The 23,859-nt window shown below is 47.3% G+C and overlaps 1 protein-coding gene across 6 annotated transcripts in view; it reads left to right on the forward strand.

The window, feature by feature from the left end:
- LOC121269479 (T-cell surface glycoprotein CD3 delta chain-like) overlaps window positions 1-23,859 on the forward strand; it is a 58,755-nt gene that overhangs the window by 18,452 nt on the left and 16,444 nt on the right. For 3 of the 6 annotated variants that reach the window (XM_041174057.1, XM_041174060.1, XM_041174058.1), the window contains exon 3: window positions 17,441-17,461. In XM_041174057.1, coding sequence (XP_041029991.1) covers window positions 17,441-17,461 — 21 coding nt within the window. Of the gene's footprint in view, window positions 1-4,303; window positions 4,325-4,874; window positions 5,078-5,991; window positions 6,124-7,249; window positions 7,303-7,852; window positions 8,059-17,440; window positions 17,462-23,859 lie in introns of those variants that run through there. The other 3 variants (XM_041174054.1, XM_041174056.1, XM_041174053.1) reach the window with 2 other exon arrangements.

Below are 23,859 nucleotides of genomic sequence, written 5' to 3' on the forward strand. Positions count from 1 at the left end.
TTCAGATCCTAGTTCTATTGCTCGTATGACAATGCAACACCTGTTAAAGTAGGGCAGGAAAAGCAGGATTGTACAGTGTGTATAAGGGAAGTTATTGTACAGTGTATATAAGGGAGGTTATTGTACAATGTGTATAAGGGAGGTTACATATCAGCCTGTGTGACAGTCACCAACACAAGGTCCAACATGCAAAATAGAGGGAGTTTAGAACAATTTGGTACTTGTTCCTGTGAAGTGAGTCTCATCGTGACTGCAGATAATCCAGTAAAGAGTTAAAATTCTACTGTTTGAGAATTTGAATTCAGTTTTAAAAACCTGGTAATAAAAAGTTAGTTTTAGTAAAAGTGTGAAACTCTCAGATTGGTGTAAAAATCCAATTGTTTCCATAGTATTTTCTGTCACCCTTCCCCAGTCTGGGCCTGTCTGTGATTCCAATGTTCTATTTCAAATATTCAGTCCAAGTTGGTCCTGAAAATCAATGTTAAATTTTGAACAAAATCACCCATTGAACCTCTTCTGTTCTTATAACTTTTTGTGACTTCAGTCTGTCTCACAGAATAATAGGACTACCAAGATGTTTTGTGTTCAGTAATCAGTAAAAGAGACTGTAGCTTGAATTTTCTCTTTTAAAAATTAAGGAAAAATGCCTGATTATGTTGGTTGTGTTGCGATTATGGTCAGCATTGAGTCGCAGAGAGTCATAGCAGCTCAGGAAGATCAGCCACGTGGCTTAACCAGTCCACACTAGAGTGAAATATAATTTACTTTTCATACTGAGTCTTTACAATGCTTAAAGGATCCTGGGCTTTATAGATAGAGTTATAGATGATTATGATGAACCTTTATAAAACATTGATTCAGATTCAACTGGAGTATTGTATACAATTCTGGGCAACACATTTAGAAAAGATGTTGGCAAGAGTGAAAGAAATATTTACAGGAATGGTTCCAGGAATGAGGGACTTCAGTTATGTGGGTAGATTGTCAAAGCTGTGAATATTTTCCTTAGAGAAGAGATCTTTGGAAGAGATTTGATAGAGGTATTCAAAATTATGAGTAGTCTGGACAGAGTAGATCAAGAGAAACTGTTTCCATTGGCAGAAGGAGAGAATCAGAGGGACACAGGTTTAACGTGATTGTCTAAAGAAGCAATGGGGACATGAGGAAATCATTTTTACACGAGTGGTTAGGGTCTGGAATGCACTGTCTGAGAGTGTGGGGTAGGGAGGGTCAATCGAGTGGTTAGGGTCTGGAATGCAATGTCTGAGAGTGTGGTGGAGGCAGGTTCAGTTATGACTTTCAAAAGAGAACTGGATAAATATTTGAAGACAAAAGATTTGCAGGGTTATCGGGAAAAGGAAGGGGAATGGAATTGGCTGAGTTGCGCTTGCAGAGAGCCAGCACAGACACAACAGGCTGAATGGCCTCCTCCTGTTCTGTAACTGTTCTGTGGTTCTATGATTTTAATCAAACCTAGCTCTTGGCTGCCTCCCCGCAATTATAAACCATAAATTGTCAGCACAGACACTGCCTTACTCCTCGCCCAGTCTAAATTCAGTCTTTATCCATCTCAGGCAACCTGGATCCTCTGTCAATGGGATTTATGATTTAAAGAGTTTGCTTTGGGGCCTGGCCAATAAGTAGTAGATTCCAGAAAATTTTAGGCAAAGCCCTTACAGTGGATTGGAAGGAGGAACCACTCTCTGCAACTGCAGTCAGTAACATCCTCCATTTCCTTAACGATACAACATTTTCAGAGCTGAATCTCTCTTCCAACTCATTTTACCAACACGTTGCTCCATCAGAACATTTCACCACCTCTCAGATTACAGAGACCTCATCACTGCTTCTAAGTATTGTGTGAATTATTCCAGATTTTATCCTTCACGCCTTACTCAAGTTCATGCTATAACTGGACCTAGGTATGAGGTTGTGTGAAGGACAAATTATTCACCTAGGATTGCTAACACAGTGAATCCTCTCACTCTGATACTGTGACTTTTGCTCTGACAATGTGACTCTTGCTCTGACCCTGTTAATCTCGCTCTGACAATGTGACTCTCACTCTGACCCTGTGACTCTCACTCTAAGTCTGTGACTCTCACTCTGACCCTGTTACTCTCGCTCTGGCAATGTGACTCTCACTCTGACAATGTGACTCTCACTCTGACCTGTGACTCACACTCTGACACTGTGACTCTCACTCTGACAATGTGACTCTCACTCTGACACTGTGACTCTCACTCTAAATCTGCGACTCTCTGACAATGTGACTCTCGCTTTGACAATGTGACTCTCACTCTGACCCTGTGACTCTCCCTCTGACAATGTGACGCTCACTCTGACAATGTGACTCTCACTCTGACACTGTGACTCTCACTCTAAATCTGTGACTCTGACAATGTGACTCTCGCTCTGACCCTGTGACCCTCACTCTAACAATGTGACTCTCGCTCTGACCCTGTTACTCTTGCTCTGACCCTGTGACTCTCGCTCTGACAATGTGACTCTCACTCTGACAATGTGACTCACTCTAAATCTGTGACGCTCCCTCTGAGCCTGTTACTCTCATTCTGACACTGTGACTCTCGCTCTGACAATGTGACTCTCGCTCTGACAATGTGACTCTCACTCTGACAATGTGACTCTCTGACACTGCGACTCTCACTCTGACAACGTGACTCTCACTCTGACAATGTGACTCTCACTCTGACAATGTGACTCTCACTCTGACCCTGTTACTCTCGCTCTGACAATGTGACTCTCACTCTGACACTATGACTCTCGCTCTGACAATGTGACTCTCACTCTGACAATGTTACTCTCGCTCTGACAATGTGACTCTCACTCTGACAATGTGACTCTCACTCTGACACTGTGACTCTCACTCTAAATCTGCGACTCTCTGACAATGTGACTCTCGCTTTGACAATGTGACTCTCACTCTGACCCTGTGACTCTCCCTCTGACGATGTGACTCTCACTCTGAAAATGTGACTCTCATTCTAAGACTGTGACTCTCGCTCTGACCCCGTGACTCTCTGACAACGTGACTCTCGCTCTGACCCTGTGACCCTCACTCTAACAATGTGACTCTCGCTCCGACAATGTGACTTTCACTCTGACCCTGTTACTCTCACTCTGACAATTTGACTCTCGATCTGACCCTGTGACTGTCAGTCTAAATCTGTGACTCTCACTCTGACCCTGTTACTCTCAGTCTAAATCTGTGACTCTCACTCTGACCCTGTTACTCTCACTCTGACAATGTGACTCTCAGTCTAAATCTGTGACTCTCACTCTGACAATGTGACTCTCAGTCTAAATCTGTGACTCTCGCTCTGACAATGTGACTCTCAGTCTAAATCTGTGACTCTCGCTCTGACAATGTGACTCTCAGTCTAAATCTGTGACTCACTCTGACAATGTGACTCTCACTCTGACCCTGTGACTCTCACCCTGACAATGTGACTCTCGCTCTGACCCTGTGACACTCGCTCTGACCCTGTGACTCTCACCCTGACAATGTGACTCTCACTCTGACACTGTGACTCTCGCTTTAATGTTGTGACTCTCGCACTGACTCTGTTACTCTCGAACTGACACTGTAACTCTCACTCTAACAATTTGACTCTCGCTCTGACCCTGTAACTCTCGCACTGACAATGTGACTCTCGCTCTGACGATGTGCCGCTCTCTCTGACACTGTGACTCTCACTCTGACCCTGTGACTCTCACTCTAACAATTTGACTCTCGCTCTGACCCTGTAACTCTCGCACTGACAATGTGACTCTTGCTCTGACAATGTGATGCTCTCTCTGACCCTGTGACTCTCACTCTGACAATGTGACTCTCACTCTGACCCTGTGACTCTCACTCGGACAATGTGACTTTCACTCTGACACCGTGACTCTCGCTCTGACATTGTGACTCTCGCACTGACAATGTGACTCTCACTCTGACCCTGTTACTCTCACTCTGACAATGTGACTCTCACTCTGACACTGTGACTCACTCTGACCAACTCTCACTCTGACAATGTGACTCTCACTCTGACACTGTGACTCTCGCTCTGACACTGTGACTATCACTCTGACAATGTGACGCTCTCTCTGACACTGTGACTCTCACTCTGACCCTGTGACTCTCACTCTGACAATGTGACTCTCACTCTGACCCTGTGACTCTCGCTCTGACAATGTGACTCTCGCTCTGGCAATATGAACCCCGCTCTGACATTTTGATTGTCGCTCTGACAATCTGACTCTCTCACTGACATATTTTCTTTTTTTCTGTTTACAGGAGACACGGATGCAGAAATCAGTAAGTGTCTTCTCTGTATCATTGTTAGTGAACCATGTTAAACCTTTGGAAGAATCCACATGTTTATAATTCGGTGAGGAATGTGGACCACAAAGATTTCAGTAGATTATTGTGAGAGGGTTGTCAGCATAGAAGGGTGGGGGAGGGTGGAGAGGGGTGGGGTAGTGTGGGCTATTGGCCTGGGAGGTGTGGGGGTACATGGGGAGGGATTGGGGGTGGGGGAGGATTTTGGGGAAGAGATGGGTAGCGGTGGGGGAGGGTTTTTTGGAGGGGTGGGGTTTTTAGGGAGGGTAGGGGTCAGGTGCAAGGATGCTGGAGGGGTGTGCATATGGGGGAGGGCAGGTAGGGATGTGTGTGTGGGGGAGTGTTTCGGGGAGGGGTGGGGTTTGGGGGGTGGGGTAGGGGTTTGATAGGGAGCTGAGGGGATGACCCCTAAACTCCAAAAGCCATAGGAATGTAAGTTAGCAGCTTTGATGTCACAAAATAGTCAATTGGCTGTAAAGTATTTTGGCATATCCTGAGGATGTGAATGTCGCTATATAAATGCAAGTCTGTCTTTCTCAGCATTAAATTCTGTCGGGAGACAGATTGAACTTCATTGTGTCAAAGGTAATGTAAAAATCCGCAAAGCTGGAGAGTCGGAAATGACGGAAACTTCCTCAAAATCAGTGAAAATATCGAAACTCACAGAGAATTTCTTCGGGGAATATAGCTGCGTGAATGATTCTCAACGAGCAATCATCTTCATAAAAAGTAGGTAATACAAGGTCTTTCCTCATTTGTGCAAGGAATATTTCACAGACTCATTCAGCACAGGAAGAGGCCATTCAGCCCATCCTCCACATGCAGCCTCTGCGAAAGTGCTATTCAATTACTTGCCATTTCTTATCACCAGCAGTTGAGCTATTATTGTTCAGATTCTGATGAGATGCTCATTGTTAAACAAAATGCCCAATTTCCCTTTTGCTATCCAACAGCTGGTGGTTGGTGTGTCAATGTCTGGTACCCTCCCTATGCCTAAACCCTCTCCAACAGGAGAGAGGGACCTGTACCCCAGTGAGAGTCAGCACCTTCAGGAGAGGAGGGGACCTGTACCCCAGTGAGAGTCAGCACCTTCAGGAGAGGAGGGGACCTGTACCCCAGTGAGAGTCAGCACCTTCAGGAGAGGAGGGGACCTGTACCCCAGTGAGAGTCAGCACCTTCAGGAGAGGAGGGGACTTGTACCCCAGTGAGAGTCAGCACCTTCAGGAGAGGAGGGGACCTGTACCCCAGTGAGAGTCAGCACCTTCAGGAGAGGAGGGGACTCGTACCCCAGTGAGAGTCAGCACCTTCAGGAGAGGAGGGGACTTGTACCCCAGTGAGAGTCAGCACCTTCAGGAGAGAAGGGGACCCTGTACCCCAGTGAGAGTCAGCACCTTCAGGAGAGGAGGGGACCTGTACCCCAGTGAGAGTCAGCACCTTCAGGAGAGGAGGGGACTCGTCCCCCAGTGAGAGTCAGCATCTTCAGGAGAGGAGGGAAGGAAGATAAAGAGAAAGACATTTAGATTCCAGTTTGTGCTGATGAGGTTTCTTTCTCACTGGATGTCGGTTTGATTTCTGACCCCTTGTGTGACCTGAGGTTTGACCCATGGTTTTGATGATATGTTTGTTTCTGCCTCTGGTTGCAGGTTGCCAGAACTGTGTGGATTTTGACTCAGGATCAATTGTGGGGATTGTGGTCGGAGATCTGATTGCCATCGTTCTCATTGCTGTGGCAGTTTACAGCATTTCCACTCCTGCCAAAGGGAAGATTCACCGAGGTATGAAAGGCTTCTTCACCCCAGGGTCACTCCCAGTTTGGATTTGACAGTCCATGTGGCACCATCCAGCTGGGGGGGGCAGGTGGGATTCTCCATGCTGACCCCTCCCACCAGCCCAGGAAGTGAGCACTGCTCAGGCAGGCTGGAGACCTCGAGGACTCCTTCATCATGGAGTCTCCATCCCTCCCTGGGTCACCAACTCCATGGGGATGGAGGGAGAAACCCTCCACAGGATGGAAGGGGAATGAGCCCCTTTGGTGGAAAAATGCTCACAAGGGCAAAAAACTAACCAGGAAACAGGGTTGACTCTGTCAGAGAGTCAGTACTGAGGGAGTGCTGCACTGTCGGAGGGTCAGTACTGAGGGAGTGCTGCACTGTCAGAGAGTCAGTACTGAGGGAGTGCTGCACTGTTGGAGGGTCAGTACTGAGGGAGTGCTGCACTGTTGGAGGGTCAGTACTGAGGGAGTGCTGCACTGTCGGAAGATCAGTACTGAGGGAGTGCTGCACTGTCAGAGGGTCAGTACTGAGGGAGAGCTGCACTGTCAGAGGGTCAGTACTGAAGGAGAGCTGCTCTGTCAGAGGGTCAGTACTGAGGGAATGCTGCACTATCAGAGGGTCAGTACTGAGGGAATGCTGCACTGTCAGAGGGTCAGTACTGAGGGAGCACTGCACTGTCAGAGGGTCAGTACTGAGGGAGCACTGCACTGTCAGAGGGTCAGTACTGAGGGAGCACTGAACTGTCAGAGGGTCAGTACTGAGGGAGCACTGCACTGTCAGAGGGTCAGTACTGAGGGAGCACTGCACTGTCAGAGGGTCAGTACTGAGGGAGCACTGCACTGTCAGAGGGTCAGTACTGAGGGAGTGCTGCGCTGTCAGAGGGTCAGTACTGAGGGAGAGCTGCACTGTTGTGTGGTGTCAGTTGGATTATCCTTATCACATTGCTGTCTGTGAGAGTTTGCTGTGTGTAAATTAGCTCATGTATTTCCGACATTTCAGCAGTGACTGCACTTTGAAGTAAGGTTTCCATGGGCTGGGAGGTGCTTTGGGATGTACTGAGGTGGATAATGGCGGTGGAGAAATTCAAGTTTTTCTTTCTGATTGATGAAAGTTGTTTGTTTTTCTGCAGCTTCTGACCGGCAGGCCCTGGTCCTGAATGATGAAGCAAATCCTGTTTACACAGTAAGTGAACACTGTGGATTGGGAACCCTGTCTTGATGTGGATCTCTGAACTCTGTCCAACCACAACTACGTTTCAATGGAGAGTCCAAACCTTCTCCCAATGGGTGGTGAGGAAATGTACCACTGGGTGTGGTACTGAGCCCAGGAGAGCAACAAGATCCCAGGCTCAGATTGTGCTTCTCATGGTTGTGGGTGCTCAGTCAGATGGACAGTGAAAGTCCTCACACCCAATGTGTTGTTTAGTTACGGAGAGGAAAATGCAGCCAATTCTCGACAATCAGCCCTACTCGAAGTGTATGAAGGGTGAGGTTGGTTTTTAGGTTAAAGTTAGGAGATAGGAGTTAGGAGATGGTGGTGGGGGGTGGGGGGTGGGGAGTGGGAGATGGGAGGTGGAGGTGGGGGTAAAACCCAGGGAGCTGAATCCTAGATCGAGTGGGGCCTCCAGTTTGAGAGGGAGAGAAAATTCTGTGACATTCCCGAAAGATGATTGGTTGTTTATTGAGGGATTTGTAATTCCAGGATTTTGAACTTCCTTCACTTTTTGTTCCAGGGAATTCAAAAAGTTGACAGACAGGAATACAGCGAATTGGAGCACAGGAGCAAGAAATAAATTGATGCACCTCTGCTCAGAGAGACACTTCCATCCGACCCCACCTTCAATATCAAAACTGCATTGCGAACACCCCAAGAATTCAAAAGTCAGCCTAACCCCATCGAGAAACTATGGCCCAGTCATAGTGGGGGTGGGGGCGGAGCAGGGGCAGAGCAGGGTGGGGTGTGGCGGGGCGTGGGTGGGGTGGGGCAGGGTGGGGGTGGGGCTGGGTGGGGCGGGGCAGGGTGGGGGTGGGGCAGGGTGGGGTGGGGCAGGGTGGGGTGGGGCAGGGTGGGGGTGTGGGCGGGGCATGGGCAGGGTGGGGGTGGGGCAGGGTGGGGGTGTGGGCGGGGCATGGGCAGGGTGGGGTGTGGGCGGGGTGGGGTGGGGGTGGGGCGGGGTGGGGCAGGGTGGGGGTGTGGGCGGGGCATGGGCAGGGTGGGGGTGGGGCAGGGTGGGGGTGTGGGCGGGGCATGGGCAGGGTGGGGGTGTGGGCGGTGTGGGGTGGGGGCGGGGTGGGGGTGGGGCAGGGTGGGGGTGTGGGCGGGGTGGGGTGTGGGCGGGGTGGGGTGGGGCAGGGTGGGGTGGGGGCGGGGCATGGGCAGGGTGGGGGTGTGGGCGGGGTGGGGTGGGGGGGCGGGGTGGGGGTGGGGCAGGGTGGGGGTGTGGGCGGGGTGGGGTGTGGGCGGGGTGGGGTGGGGCAGGGTGGGGGTGTGGGCGGGGCATGGGCAGGGTGGGGGTGTGGGCAGGGTGGGGGTGTGGGCGGGGCATGGGCAGGGTGGGGGTGTGGGCGGGGTGGGGTGGGGGCGGGGTGGGGGTGGGGCAGGGTGGGGGTGTGGGCGGGGTGGGGTGGGGGCAGGGTGGGGTGGGGGCGGGGTGGGGGTGTGGGCGGGGTGGGGTGGGGGCAGGGCATGGGCAGGGTGGGGGTGTGGGCGGGGTGGGGTGGGGGCGGGGTGGGGGTGGGGCAGGGTGGGGTGGGGGTGGGGCATGGGCAGGGTGGAGCTTCAAAACGCGACAAGCCGTTCGAAAATCCATTGACTTTGGTATGACCATAAACTGTGTGGGTGTAAAATTCCTCCCACAGTCTCCTGTCTGTTAACAGCAAGTCTTTATTAACTACTTGTAACAAGATACAGATATACAGTCATGGGTACAGGCAAGGAGCTATCTCCAAGTCTAGGTCTTAACACATCTCTGGCCAACACCACACTGATCCTAGTTCTGGGTCATGTGCCTTATTACTTCACTATGTGGGCAGTACCCCATTAACCCTGTATATACCAGACCCTTATACTCCCGGGGCTAGGGAGGGTAAATAGGGTTAGGGGGAGGGAGTGAGGCGGGCTTGGAGGTAAGGAAGGGTGGGGAGATGAGGGGGGCAGGGGGTTGTTGGGGTGGGGTTGGTTACAGATTGTGTCTGTTCCTTCACTGTCGCTGGATCAAGATCCAGGAACTCCTTCCCTAACTGCGCTGTGGGTGTACCTACACCACGTGGACTGCAGCAGCTCAAGAAGGCAGCTCACCACCACCTTCTCAAGAGTAATTCGGGATGGGCAATAAATACTGGTCTAGCCAGTGACACCCACATCCTGTAAATGAATAAAACAAAGGGTAATGAGGTTAGAGGTTAGGGGGGATGAGGGGGGCGCAGGGAGGGTAATGGGAGTAGATAGAGGGGCTGGGAGGGTGTGGGCATCCCACATTAGGTGACACTAGTGTCAGCCTCTCCCCTCCCAGATGAACCCCCCCTCCCTCCCCACTGCCCCAGCCTGAGTATCAGTATCAGACAGTGGCCCCTCTGGAGTTAATAAAGGCAACAATGCAGCTTTGAAATGAAGCAGTGATTTTCAGCCTCAGTTAGTCCACAGCTCCTGCTCTTACACTGGATATTTTTAACCTTTTCAACAGCAAATAGAACAGATGGAGACGGTAGCTAGGAAAAGGCTCTTAGTTCCAAATTGTGTCCCAGCACACCGGGCCCTGGGTGTCACCAGGCCCTGGGTGTCACTGGATCCTGGGTGTCACTGGATCCTGGGTGTCACTGGAACCTGAGTGTCACTGGATCCTGAGTGTCACTGGATCCTGGGTGTCACTGGAACCTGAGTGTCACTGGATCCTGAGTGTCACTGGATCCTGGGTGTCACTGCAACCTGAGTGTCACTGCAACCTGAGAGTCACTGGATCCTGAGTGTCACTGGATCCTGGGTGTCACTGGGTCCTGGGTGTCACCAGGCCCTGGGTGTCACTGGATCCTGGGTGTCACTGGGTCCCTGGTGTCTGTAACTCCCCTACAAGCTGTAATGGGTCGGGAGTCCAGTCATTCATGAGGACAGGAGGAGATGGTGAAGGTTGTGCCGATTTACAGACCTCTCTCCCAGGATTTGGACCTTAGTTAGACTCTGCGATTGCGAGCTCTCTGTCACTGAGCCCTCAGACTGAAACACAGCCGGAGATGGAAAATGAATTCAGACTGACTCAAAGGCAGAAGAGTTTGAGTCATTACTGCCAGTGTCCACTGGGAATTTAAAAACAGATTTTATTTAACACCTGCAGTTTGGTCAGATACACCTTTCCTACTAGAATCACAAACTTTGTCTCTCTGGTTAAATTTCCTTCTATTTTTGATAATCTGTGTGTAACTGTTGATAAATTGTTAACATGGAATAAACTCCTGCTCCACTTTCTAGGTTAGATTTCCTTGACTCTTTCGTTCTCTCTTTTGGTGTAACTTCAGCAGAATGTCTGTCAATCAGAGGAAATTTCTCAGAGTGAATTCAACACTAAACATGTCCAATAACTGGAGAGGGCCAAACAGCAGTTACCAGTCACAGGGGCTGTGACCTACTCTGTACTGGCTCTGGACAGAGACACCCCGAGCAATGATCAGGGAACATGAGGGACAGGGTCTGTGAAGTGATGCTTATCGAGGGATGTAAGGTAGTTAAAGGAAGGAAAAAGTGAGGTGAGAGTGACAGCCCTTGACATCAAGGCAGCATTTGACCGAATGTAGCATCAAGGAGCCCTAGCAAAACTGGAGTCAATGGGAATCAGGGGAAAACTCTCCGCTGGTTGGAATCATACTAGCACAAAGGAAGATGGTTGTGGTTGTTGGAGGTCAGTAATCCCAGCTCCAGAGCATCACTGCAGGAGTTCCTCAGTAGTGTCCTCGGCCCAACCATCTTCAGCTGTTTCATCAATGACCTTCCTTACATCGTAAGGTCAGAAGTAGGGATGTTCGCTGATGATTGGACAGTTACAGGATAAACTTTGTGATCGAGGAGATCAACCTCAGTTAAGGAATCATTACAGTTGTAAAGGGGGTTGATGGGATCTTTTTAGTGAATTAGATTCAGTTGAATGATCAGCATCACCTGTAAGGGTTTTGTGTTAAATCCCAGTTATGTAGTGTCATTTTATTAATACTGAGTTCCTGAGTGTTGGAGGTGTGTTCACTTTCAGTAATAGTTGGCTGGATGTGTTTGAGAAGCCTGTTTTTAAAAAAGTACAGGATTTCAGATTTATGAACAGAAGCAAGGACTATAAAAGAAGGAAGTTATACAAAGCTGTCTACTAAGCTGGGGTCGGCCTCAGCTGGAGGATCGTGTTCAGTTCTGGGGGCCAGACTTTAGGAAGGATGTCAAGGGTTTGGAGACGGTGTGGAGATTTCCCAGAATGGGACCAGGGATGAGGGACTTTGGCTTTGTGGAGAAGCTGGGATTGTTCTCCTAGAGCAGAGAAGGTTAAGAGGAGATTTGATAGAGGTGTTCCAAATTATGAGGGGTTTTGAGAAAGTAAATAAGGTGTTTTGACAAGAGTTTGGTATATTGGGTTATTCACTCTGTAGTTGCAATGAAGGAAAGGAGATCTTCAGGTGATGGAAGGTTTTTAGTTTTGCTAAGACCAATTTCACACATTGACAAAACTCCCAATGCAGCACCACCCAACTCTCTTCATCATCACAGAATCACAGAATCTTAATAGCACAGAAGGAGGCCATTCGGCCCAGCATGTTTCCCAATGCAGCACCACCCAACTCTCTTCATCATTACTTAACCATAGTGTCTGTTCCATGTGATTCTCTCTCTATTTGTGACCAATTCCCTAAAATTAGACACTAAGTTTGCCTTTTACAAGTTGCAGTTTCCTCTTTGCTCCAACTCTTACAATTTAGTAATTTCCAGATTTGGTTTTTCCAAGTTACCCCAAATATCACCATGACATTTCCCTGTTAACCTCTTTAAATGCAACCGACAGAAAGGCATTTTAAAATTAAACCAGTCAAATACCAGAAGAGAACAAGTCGTCCCAGAGTTAGAAAAGTGGGAAAAAATCTGGAGAGAGAAAGAACCAGATTGAAAGAGTGACTTGCCTTCATTCATTGTACCACCATGCCAGGAGGTCAGAGCATCAGAGTGTCAGTGTGTCAGAGCCAGAGTGCTAACATGACCTTATTCCCTGTAACTGGCTCCTGTGATCTGTCGTCTCTCGTACCCAAGGAAGTAGATTGTGTAGGGGGTGTGTGGTAAAATGAAGGCATTGTGCACGCCTCCAGATTCAGCACTGACATGACCCCAAACACTGCTGTCAGCTCCACCCTCACATCCCGTGTGAGTACAGTGCGGCACGGAGAGCTCCTTTCATAAACTGTTACCCCTACCAGGCTCCTTGACGAGCAGACGTTCAGGAGGAAGAGGGTTAAGAAACTTCATGTGCTCTGGGTTTGTCCTGAGAGAAAAAGTACATCTACCAGAGCCCAAGGGATTTTAGACCTGGTGTCCATTAATCTGGTTTACATTTTAAATAATTCTGGTTTTGCTGAATTACACTCAACTCAAGAACCATTATTGAGAAGTTGGAAATTTAAAAAATTATTTCTTGGGATATGGGCATCGCTGACTAGGCCAGCATTTCTTGCCCATCTCTAATTGCCTTTGAGAAGGTGGTGGTGAGCTGCCTTCTTGAACCACTACAGTCCATATGGTGTAGGTACACCCACAGTGCTGTTAGGGAGGGAATTCCAGGATCTTGACCCAGCAACAGTTCAGGAACGGCGATATATTTCCAAGTCAGGATGGTGAGCAGGGTCTATCCCCCTAATGCAGGGCCTCTCAGGGTGTGTGGATGGGGAGTCAATTTGTGGTGTTGGAACTCTGACATCCCATGCTTGTTGCTGGAGAGCGGTGACATTGGGACATGTGAGTTGCTCAGAATCCCCCCTCCCCCCCAGTAATGAGACAAACTGCACAGAGAGTTTGTACCACGGCAGCTGCCATTGTAAAGGGGAGGTGGGGGAGGGGAGCCCCGTCTGTGCTCTGACCTGATTAGACGGATGTGAGGTGGGTGGATAAGACACCAGAGCAACTCATACAGAGCAAGATACAAAAACACACATTTTAAACAAAGACCCAAGGGCATCAGTGTTGGTGCAGCTGGTTTCTAATTCAGGACAGAGACTCAATGAAGACACTGGGATTTTGCTGGAGATCTTATTGTTGACATTCAGGATTCCTTCTCCCGACTGTCGTTGCAGCATTCCCGAAATTGCCAACAATAATATGCTGTCTCCCCGGCAATTCCTCAGGAACAGGAGGAGTCCGCTCTGTCCCGCTGTGTATTGGAAGATCCAGACCACTATCACCCACTGCCTTTCCCATTTACACAGAATTAGCCAGGTTTACAGCAAGAAGTCTGGAATTTTCTAAAGGCTAAAGCAGAGTTAAAGATCTAAAGGCCCTTTTATGGGTCGCTGGATATGAAAATGTTGTTAGTTAGTAATAGTTATACTAGTTACTAATTACTTTTCAGAATAAAACAAAGCTAAACATCAGGTTATGCTTTTCTATTGCTTCCCCCCACCGCCCCCCCCCTCACTGCCTCACTCCTGCCTACTTGATACCTCCCTCCCTCCCTCAACCTCCTTCATTTTAGCTACTCTTTTCTTTTTTATATACTTGTAAAAGCTTTTGCTGCCTGGTTTCATATTTCTTGCTATTTTTATCTCATACAGTAGGGCGGTCATGGTGGAGTTGTATAGAACCTTGATGAGGCCACAGCTGGAGTATTGTGTGAAGTTCTGGTCGCCACATTATAGGAAGGATGTGATTGTACTGGAGGGGGTGCAGAGGAGATTCACCAGGATGTTGGCTGAGATGAAACATTTAAGTTATGAAGAGAGGTTGGATAGACTTGGGTTGTTTTCGTTGGAGCAGAGAAGACTGAGGGGCGACCTGATCGAGGTGTACAAGATTATGAGGGGCAAGGACAGGTGGATAGGGAGCAGCTGTTCCCCTTAGTTGAAGGGTCAGTCACAAGGGGGCATAAGTTCAAGGTGAGGGGCAGGAGGTTTATAGGGGATGTGAGGAAAAACCTTTTTGCCCACAGGGTGGTGACAGTCTGGAATGCGCTGCCTGGGAGGGTGGTGGATGCGGGTTACCTCACATCCTTTAAAAAGTACCTGGATGAGCAGTTGGCACATCATAACATTCAAGGCTATGGGCCAAGTGCTGATAAATGGGGTTAGATAGGTAGGTCAGGTGTTTCTCACTTCTTCTTCTTCTTCTTCTTCTTCTTCTTCTTCTTCTTCTTCTTCTTCTTCTTCTTCTTCTTCTGCACTGTGATTCTGATTCTGTGATTCTGTGATGTGATATTCCTATTTCTCTCTCTTTATTATTCTTTTAGTCAAGCCTTTTGTTGTTTCTAAAACTTTTCCAATCCTCTGGCCTATTGCTAATCTTTGAAGCATTGTATGTTTTTTCTTTCAGTTTGATTTCATCCTTAGTTAGCCACAGATGGTGCATCCTTCTCATAGGATCTTTCGTTCTCAATGAAATATATCTTCCTTGAGAGTTAAGGAATATCTTCTTAATTGTCTGTCACAGTTTCTCTACTGTCTTACCTTTTAGCCTATTTTCCCAGACCATTGTAACCAACTCTGTCTTCATACCCTTGTAATTGCCTTCATTTAAGTTTAACACCCTTGTTTCAGGCCAATATTTCTCATCCTCAAACTGAAAGTGAAATTCGACCATGCTACGATCACTCTTACCTAGAGGATCTTTTACTATGAGGTCGTTAATTAATTCTGTTTCATTACACACTACCAGGTCTAAAATAGTCCATTCCCTAGTAGATTTCACAACATACTGATCTAAGAAGCAATATTCCAGTCCTTTCCCTCCCTCATCCTCTCTCTTAATCCACACCCATCCCTCCCCTTCGCTACCCCCTCACCTCCTCCCTTCCATGTCACCCCTCCCCTTCCTTTCCCTTCTTCCACTTCCCTTCCCCTCTCCCACCCCTTCCTTCCTTCTCCCTCAGCTCTCCCTTCTTCCCCCGCCCCTAACCTTTCCCTCCCCTTCAAATGCCCACTCCCATTCCCTTCCCCCCATTTCTTTATCACCTCTCCTCCCTCTATTATCCTCTCCCTTACCCCTGCCCTCTCCTCACCCCACCCTCTCCCCCCGATCCTCTAACTCCTCCCCTCCCCCCACCCCTCTCCCATCCCATCCTATGCACCATCCACTTGGCAATGAGAATGTCTCAGTGTTTAACCTCTCCACCATAGGTGGCTGTGCCTTTATCAGGCATTCATTTATGGGAAAATCCCATTCGACAAATTTATCCAAGTTTTGTTGAGAATGTAACTGGTAGGGTAGATAAAGGGGAGCCAGTAGATGTAATATTTCTAGATTTCCAAAAGGCATTTGATAAGGTGCCACACAAAAGCATAATACACAAGATAAGGGTTCATGGATTTGGTGGTGAAATAGTAGCATGGATAGTTAACGGACAGGCAATGAAGAGTAGGAATTTTTGAGTTAGCAGGCCGTGAATAGTGGAGAGCCGCAAGGCTCAATGATGGGGCCTCAACTATCTACAATCTATATTAATGACTTAGATGAAGAGATAGAGTAATGTATCTAAATTTGCTGATGATACAAAGCCAGGTGGAAAAATAAGCTGTGGGGAGGACACAGAGAGGCTGCAAAGAGATATAGACAGGTTAAGTGAGTAACAAGATAGCAGAAGGGGTGTAATGGACGAAGTGTGACGCTATTCACTTCGGTTGTAAGAATAGAACAGCAGAATCTTTTTTAAAAGGCGAGAAACTTGTAAATGTTTATGTTCAGAGGAACTCGGGTGTACACATACAAGTATATTGGCTATTTCACAATATCCCCATAGTGGGCATCCTAGCACTGCCTCTCTGGACATCATCATATTTGAGGTCTTCTCCATCATCCTAAACTTTCTTTATCCTGGACAGCTGAACCTTTGATAGTTAGAGATTTGGATGTGCTTGTACAAGGAGCACAGAAAGTTAGCATTTAGGTACTGAAAGTGATTAGGAAGACAAACGGCATGTTGGCCTTTATTTCAAGGGGACTAGAGTACAAGAATAAAGAAATTTTGCTACAGTTGTACAGAGTTTTGGTGAGACCACATCTGGAAAACTGTGTGCAATTTTGGTCTCCACATTTAAGAAATGATATACTTGTATTGGAAGGGGTACAGCGAAGGGGGTACAGACTAAATTAGTCCCTGGGATGAGGGGGTTGGTCTATGAGGAAAGGCTGAATAAATTGGGTTTATATTCTCTGGAATTTAAAGAATGAGAAGCAATCTCATTGGGAAATAGAAAACTCTGAAGGGTTTTGATAGAGTGAAAACTGGGAGATTGTTTCCTCTGGTCCGGGAATCTAAAACACGAGGTCACAGAATCAGGATAAGGGGCCGATCATTTAGGACTGAGATGAGGAGAAATTTCTTCACTCAAAAGGTTGTGAATGTGGAATTCTCTACCCCAGTGGGTTGTGGATGCTCCATCGTTGAATACATTGAAGGTTGGAATAAACAGACTTATGGTCTCCCAGGAAATCAAGGGATATGGGGAATCAAGGGATTTGGGGAATGGGTGGGAAAGTGGAGTTGAAGCCCAGGGTCAACCATGATGGTATTGAATGGTGGTGGAACTGGCTTGAAGGGCTGAATGGTCTACTCCTGTTCCTACTTCTTATATTCTTATGTTCAACTACTTCAGCCCTAAGGTCTGGAATTCCCTCACTAAACCTCTCTGCTTCTCACTCCTTTAAGCTGTTCCTTAAAATCTACCTCCTTGGCAAAGCTTTTGGAAGCACACACCAGCATGGACCTACACCAAATGGACTGAAGCGGTTCAAGAAGGCAGCTCACCACCACCTTCTCAAGGGCAATTAGAGATGGGCAATAAATGATGGCCTAGCCAGCGATGCCCACATGCCATAAAAGAATAAAGAACATATAGCTTGGTGTAAGATTTTGATTGGTCGTGCTCCCGTGAAGCACCTTGGATTGTTGTATCAAGTTAAAGATGCTATATAAATGCATGTTGTTGTTGAAGTGTTACTGGTTGAAGAAGGTTGCCACCTTGGAGACACCACAGATTTCAGGTATGGCTGGGTGAATGAGGTTATGCAGAAAGGGAGTTTAACCCAGTTGTTGATATTGTGAACCAAGTCACTCACTCCTGGAATCTCACTTTGATTATTTTCTCCTTTTCCTTTCCAGAACTTGTTTCTGCAGAAATAGGTGAGTTATCAAGAACGTATCACAGATTTCTCTCAGCTAAAGAAATCCTGATATCTGTCATTTTGCTAAGTGATGACCCAAGATCCCAATGATTTATAAACAGGGTGAACAGCAGCAATCCTCACATGGAGCAATCCCTGTGTTAACACTTCCTCTACTCATCATTAATATCTTGTTCCTACACTTCAGTCCATTGCCGATGATCCTCTTTCTGCCAAATGAGCTGCTGGACAGGGTCAGAAATCTGATTGAAATCAGATCACCCACATCATAATGTGCTGGTCACTTCCTCAAAGAACCAGAATAGAATTCACTCAGATCCCTTCATTTCCCTCCCATTCATTGGCCCTTGCATCTGGAGCCAGCTAATAACATAAGAAATTGGAGCAGGAGTAGGCCATTTGGCCCCTCAAGCCTGCCCCATCATTCAATAAGATCATGGCTGATCTGCCCCAGGCCTCACTCCTCTTTCGTGTCAGCTCCTCATAACATTCAACTCCCTGATATTTCAAAAATCTATCTAGCTCATCTTTAAATATTTTCAGTAATCTAGCCTTCACAACTCTCTAGGGTAGAGAATTCTAGACATTCACTATCCTCTGAGAGAAGAAATTCCTTTGCACCTCAGTTTTAAATGAGTGTCCCCTTATTCTGTAACTATGTCCCCTAGTTCAAGATTCCCCCACTAGTAGAAACATCTTCTCGACATCTACTCTGTCAAGCCCCCTCAGAATCTTGTACGTTTCAATAAGAACACCCCTCATTCTAATGAATAAAGGCCTAACCTGTTTAGCTGTTCTTGATAAGTCAACACCTTCATCCCAGGAATCAGCCTAGTGAATCTCTTTTAAACTGACTCCAATGCCAGTTTATCCTTTCTTAAATATGGAGACCAAAACTGTACACAGTACTCCAGGTGCAGCCTCACCAATACCCTGTACAGTTGTAACAAGACTTTCCTATTCTTAAACCCCAACCCCCTAACAATACAGGCCAAAATTCCATTGCCTCCTTAATTATTTGCTGCACCTGCATGCTAACTTTTTAATGTTTCATTCACAAGAACACCCAGATCCCTCTGTGCTGCACTTTTTTGGAGTCTCTCTCCATTTAAATAATAGTCTGCTTTTTGATTTTTCCTACCAAAGTGCATGACCTCACTCTTTCCTACAATAAACTCCATCTGCTAAGTTTTTGCCCATTCACTCAACCAATTTATATCCCCTTATTCCTTATGTCCACATCACAACACGTCCTCCCACATATTTTTGTATCGTCAGCAAATTTGGATACATTGCACTCTGCCGCCATCCCCCTCCAAGTCATTAATATAGATAGTAAATAATTGAGGCCCTAGGACTGATCCTTGTGGCACTCCACTAGTTGCATCTTTCCAAACTGAGAAAGATCCATTAATCCTGACTCTCTGTCTTCTGTGTGTTAACCAATCCTCAATCCTTGCTAATACATTACTCCCATACCATGAGCTCCTATCTTGTGCAATAACCTTTTATGCAGCACTTTATTGAGTGCCTTCTGGAAATCCAAATACACAACATCTACTGGTTCCCCTTTATCAACTCTGCTTGTTATATCCTCAAAGAACTCTAGCAAATTTTTCCAGCCAATATGCAGATTAAAATCACCCATGACAATTGTAGCACCATTCTTACACACCTCCATTATTTCCTGATTTATACTTTGTCCTACAGTGAGGCAACTCTTCGGGGGCCTACAGATGAGTCCCACCTTTGACTTCTTCCCCTTGCTATTCCTTATTTCTCCCCAACTTGATTTTACGTCACGATCTATTGCATCTGTATCATGACTCACCACTGCACTGATACCTTCCTTAATTAACAAAACTATCCCACCTCCTTTTCCTTTTTGCCTATTTGTCTGGAACATTGAATACTCTTGAATATTGAGTTCCCAGTCTTGGTCACCCAGAAACCATGTCTCTGTAATAGCTATCAAGTCATATTCATCTATTTCTATTTGTGCCGTCAACTCATCTACCTTGTTACACATGCTGTTCATTCAGATAAAGAGCCTTAAGCTTTGACGTTTTACCACTATTACTCATTCTGGTTCTAATTTCTGCTGCGCTCATCTGCTTATATTTTCTGCCCCTTCTTGTCACACCTTGATTATCATTCACTGCTTCACAACCCTGCAGGTCTGTTCCCTTGTTTCTTTTTGATTTTTTAAATTTCCGTTCAATTGAATCCTCCCCAACAATAATTAGTTTAAAGTCCTGGGACTTGGGACCAATGGCCTGAATTTTGACCCTGTTAAAGACTGGATGTGTTGGGCATGGGGTGGGGGTTTGGAAGGGGTTATGGAGGGGGGAAGGGGTTAGGAGCTACAAGGGGCTGTAGGGTTGGGGAGGGGTTGGGTGGAGTTGGGGAAAGGGAATTAAAGAGGTAGGGGGTTAAGGGGAAGGAGAAGCTAACAAGTGTCTTACATAAATTCAACATAACTTCCTTGCACTTATACTCTGTGCCCCTATTAATAAAGCCCAGGATGCTTTATTAACTGCTCTCTCCACATGTCCTGCCAATGATCTATGCACATATACACCCAGATCTTTCTGCTCCTGCACCCGCTTCACAATTTCACCCCTTATTTTATATTGTCTGTCCATGTTCTTCCTACCAAAATGCATCACCTCACACTTCTCCACATTGAACTTCATCTGCCACCTATCTGCCCACTCCACCAACTTGTCCATGTCCTCTTGAAGTTCTACATGGTACTCCTCACAGTTTACAACACTCCCAAGCTTAATTTTCATCCGCAAACTTTGAAATTGTCCCCTGCACACACCAAGATCTAGATCATTAAAATATGTCAGGAAAATCAAGGGTCCCAATACCGACCCCTGGGGAACTCCACTACAAACCTTCCTCCAGCCCAAAAAATATCCATTGACCATCACTTTCTGCTTCCTATTTTTCAGCGAAATTTTGTACCCACTGTCCTTTTATTCCATGAGCAATTGCTTTCCTCATAAGTCTGTTGTGTGGTACTGTATCAAATGCTTTCTGAAAGTCCATGTACACAACATCAACAGCATTACCCTCATTGACCTTTTCTGTTAACTCTTCAAAAAACTTCAGCAAGTTAGTTAAACATGATTTCCCCTTTAGAAATCCACGCTGGCTCTTCCTTATCAAACCACATTTTTCCATGTGACTAATAATTCTATCCCGAATAATTGTTTCTAGAATCTTGCCTACCACTGAAGTTAAACTGACTGATCTGTAATTGCTGGGCTTATCCTTACAACCTTTTTTGAACAAGGGAGTAATGTTTGCAATTCTCCAGTCCTCTGGCACCACCCCTGAGTCTAGAGAAGACTGAAAGATTATGGCCAGTGCCCCTGCAATTTCTACGCTCACTTCATTCAAAATCCTTGGATGCATCTCATCCAGTCCAAGTTCCTTGTCAACTTTAAGTACCTACAGTCTATTCAACACTTCCTCCTTATCAATTTTGAATCCTTCTGGTGACAGAGTTTTCTCGTTTGCCACCATGGTCTGGGTGGCATCTACCTCCTTGGTAAAGACAGATGCCAAGTATTAATTTAATATCTCAGACATGGCCCCTTCATCCATGTGTAAATTCCCTTTTAGGTTCCTAATCGGCCCTACTCCTCCTGCATTGCTATTGGTCCCTGTTCCAGACTGAGAGAAGCTGAACTCCAGGGAATATGGGACACAGATCCCTTCTCTGGAACAGCCCAAACTTCTTCTGGGTTATAAAGTCTCCTCTCTAAAGCTACAATGAGTTTTCCTGACTTTGAATCCATATATTCCGGGTTTGAGGAACCTGCCTGTTAAGCAATGGATTTTATTGCTGCTGATCTTGCAACATCCCTTTAAGGGATATCAGCATAACATCAATAGAAGGGAAATGTGCCATGTGATCCAGTCTTAGTTTCACTTTTGCTTTGAGCAGAGCACACACACAGCTCTGCAGCTTTCAAGATTTATTCTTGTGTATATCTATTCTCATGTACCTGGTCTTAAAAAATGAACTCACAGCATGTTCACCCAATCCCTTATGAGCAATTGGTGCTTTGTGTCTTGTACAGTAAATAAGCCCATGGTATTATATCATTATAATAACACAACATGGTGGCAGTGGTGGGAAAACAGGTGGCAGCAAGTTTAAGTACAGGTACGACATGGTAAACAGCCTTAACTTGTGTTACTTGGCATGAAACGACCATTGACGTTTTGGTCAGACCACAGCAATGGACAAATTTATCCCAGATTTGCACCAAGTGTGGTCATGGGCAGGAGAAAGAACTTTTCACCCACCAGCCGCAATGACAACTTTTCATGCCGTATCGTCCCAATCCCGCCTCATTAATCTTGCATTCCTGGGAAACATGCCATTTCGCTGACAGGCAGCCTCTGATTCACCTGCCATGCCGTTACCTTGCTGCTTCCTCATGCCAGGTGCCAAATTTAAAGTGCAGCCATGCACACACCTCTCAATGCTTCCAGCCCAGGACTGCTGCACAGAAGGCATGGCTCCGAAAGGCCAGAAAACTGCAGTCTCTTGATTCAGTGGAATGACTTTTGGATGCCATGATGGCCAACCACAAAGTCCACTACAACCCCCCCCACCTCCACTCTAGGCCAAGGCCAGTGAGCAAGGTCACCAATCCAGCATGGGAAGCAGTGGCAGTGGTGGTCAGTGCCAACGCCCTGCAAAAGAGGACAGCCATCCAATGCAAGAAGAGGTCTCATCTGTTCTGCCAGGGTAAGTTACTCTTCTCATTGCCCTCAACTCACACACTCACAAACCCATCCCACATCCACAGGGGTCTCACATCTCAAGGAGCAACACCACTAGCTCTCACACACACCTTCACAACTCCATCAGTCTCATGCCCTCTGGAGCTCATGTTCTCATCCCATCCATGGCTCCGCTCACCACTCAAACATTCTACTCAGTGCCGTGTGTCCTGCTCACACTCTCTCCATCTGTTTTCATGCAGGAGAAGCTGGCTCACAATAGCAGGGAGAGGTCCAGACCAGGTGTGGAGTGGTCCACATTAGGCCCCTCACTCACTTTGAGGAGAGTGCCATCGTGCTGACTGGTGAGGATGTGGACCGTGCCTGTAGCGATGGTGAGTTCGGCTGCGAACATTCACGTGAGGATCCTGCACCACATCATCCCTCTCTCGACACAACTGTGAGTGCTCCCTCTCCTGCTTTTGACTCTGCTGCCATGCACTAATTATCTTTATTTTGGTTCACAGGGAGCTCTGCCAAGTGACCGACACCCTCAGCTAGCCAGTCCCTCAGCTCCATCCACATCTTCACCTCCAGCCAAGAGGACATCCCCTCCAATGAAGACCTGGAAATAAGCAGCCTGGAAGACCCGTCACAGTGCTTACCCACACCCTGCACCAGTGCAGAGACACACCTCGGTGGGACCTAGAACTAGAGCAGGCTCGGGCTCACTATCTGTGGTCACCACATGGACGCATGTCCGAAGCAGGAGGAGGCAGGTTCAGCCAAGCTCCCTGGCACTCGGAGGACTGCTGGGGAAGAGGCATCTGTGAGGTCTGAGTCAGATGATGAGCTTCTGGAATAAGCCTTCCAACTCATCGTGGAGAGTCAGTAGAAGGCGGGGGAACATCACACAGAGCTGCTGGAAGCCCTCAACATGTGAGTAGGAGGAGTGTGTCTGCCTGCTCTCTGAAGAAGTGCTGTCTACATGTGCATGTAAGGGGGTCTCCGTGGGAAGGATGGTAGATGCCATGGAGTCTCTGGCCCAGCAGAACGTGGAGATGCGCACAGACCTGCTCTTCGTCGCGGTAGCCATGGGTGAGTTTCTGCAGTGGCAACACAAGAGGGAAATAGGGCACCTTGACTTCCCTCCAGGGGCTCCTTCCCCTCAAGGAGTTAGGCCGGGGCCCTCGGGCACCTAAAAGGAGGAGAAGCGGCAGTTGGACACCCCTGGGTCATCAACTCAGGAATCTCAGAGGCTGCGCACTCCTTCCAAGTCCCCTTTGCCTGTGACTCCCTCAACATTATCCTCTGTCACCGCAGTGGGAGCAGCTGGCCCACAGGAGGATAGCCAAAGCAAACCACGGCCCTCAAGGCCTCAGCCTTTCAGTGGGCACACACCAAAATCATCAGAAGCAACAGGGCCGACAATTGCACAGACTGTCTCCACCCCTGCTGCAGATGTCAGGGCAGCACCTAGAAGTGGTAGGTCTAGAAAATTCTGATCACAGTTTGTTGCATGGATGAACACATTTTTGTCACTTTATAATCTGAAAATATATTCCCTTTCATTAAATAATGTACAGGTAAACGTGCACATTCCCTACCTTCCCGAAAATCCCACCCCCATCCACTTTGAGCTCCCTG

This window comes from Carcharodon carcharias, chromosome 25 (assembly GCF_017639515.1).
Source record: "Carcharodon carcharias isolate sCarCar2 chromosome 25, sCarCar2.pri, whole genome shotgun sequence".
Taxonomy (NCBI): Eukaryota; Metazoa; Chordata; class Chondrichthyes; order Lamniformes; family Lamnidae; genus Carcharodon; species Carcharodon carcharias.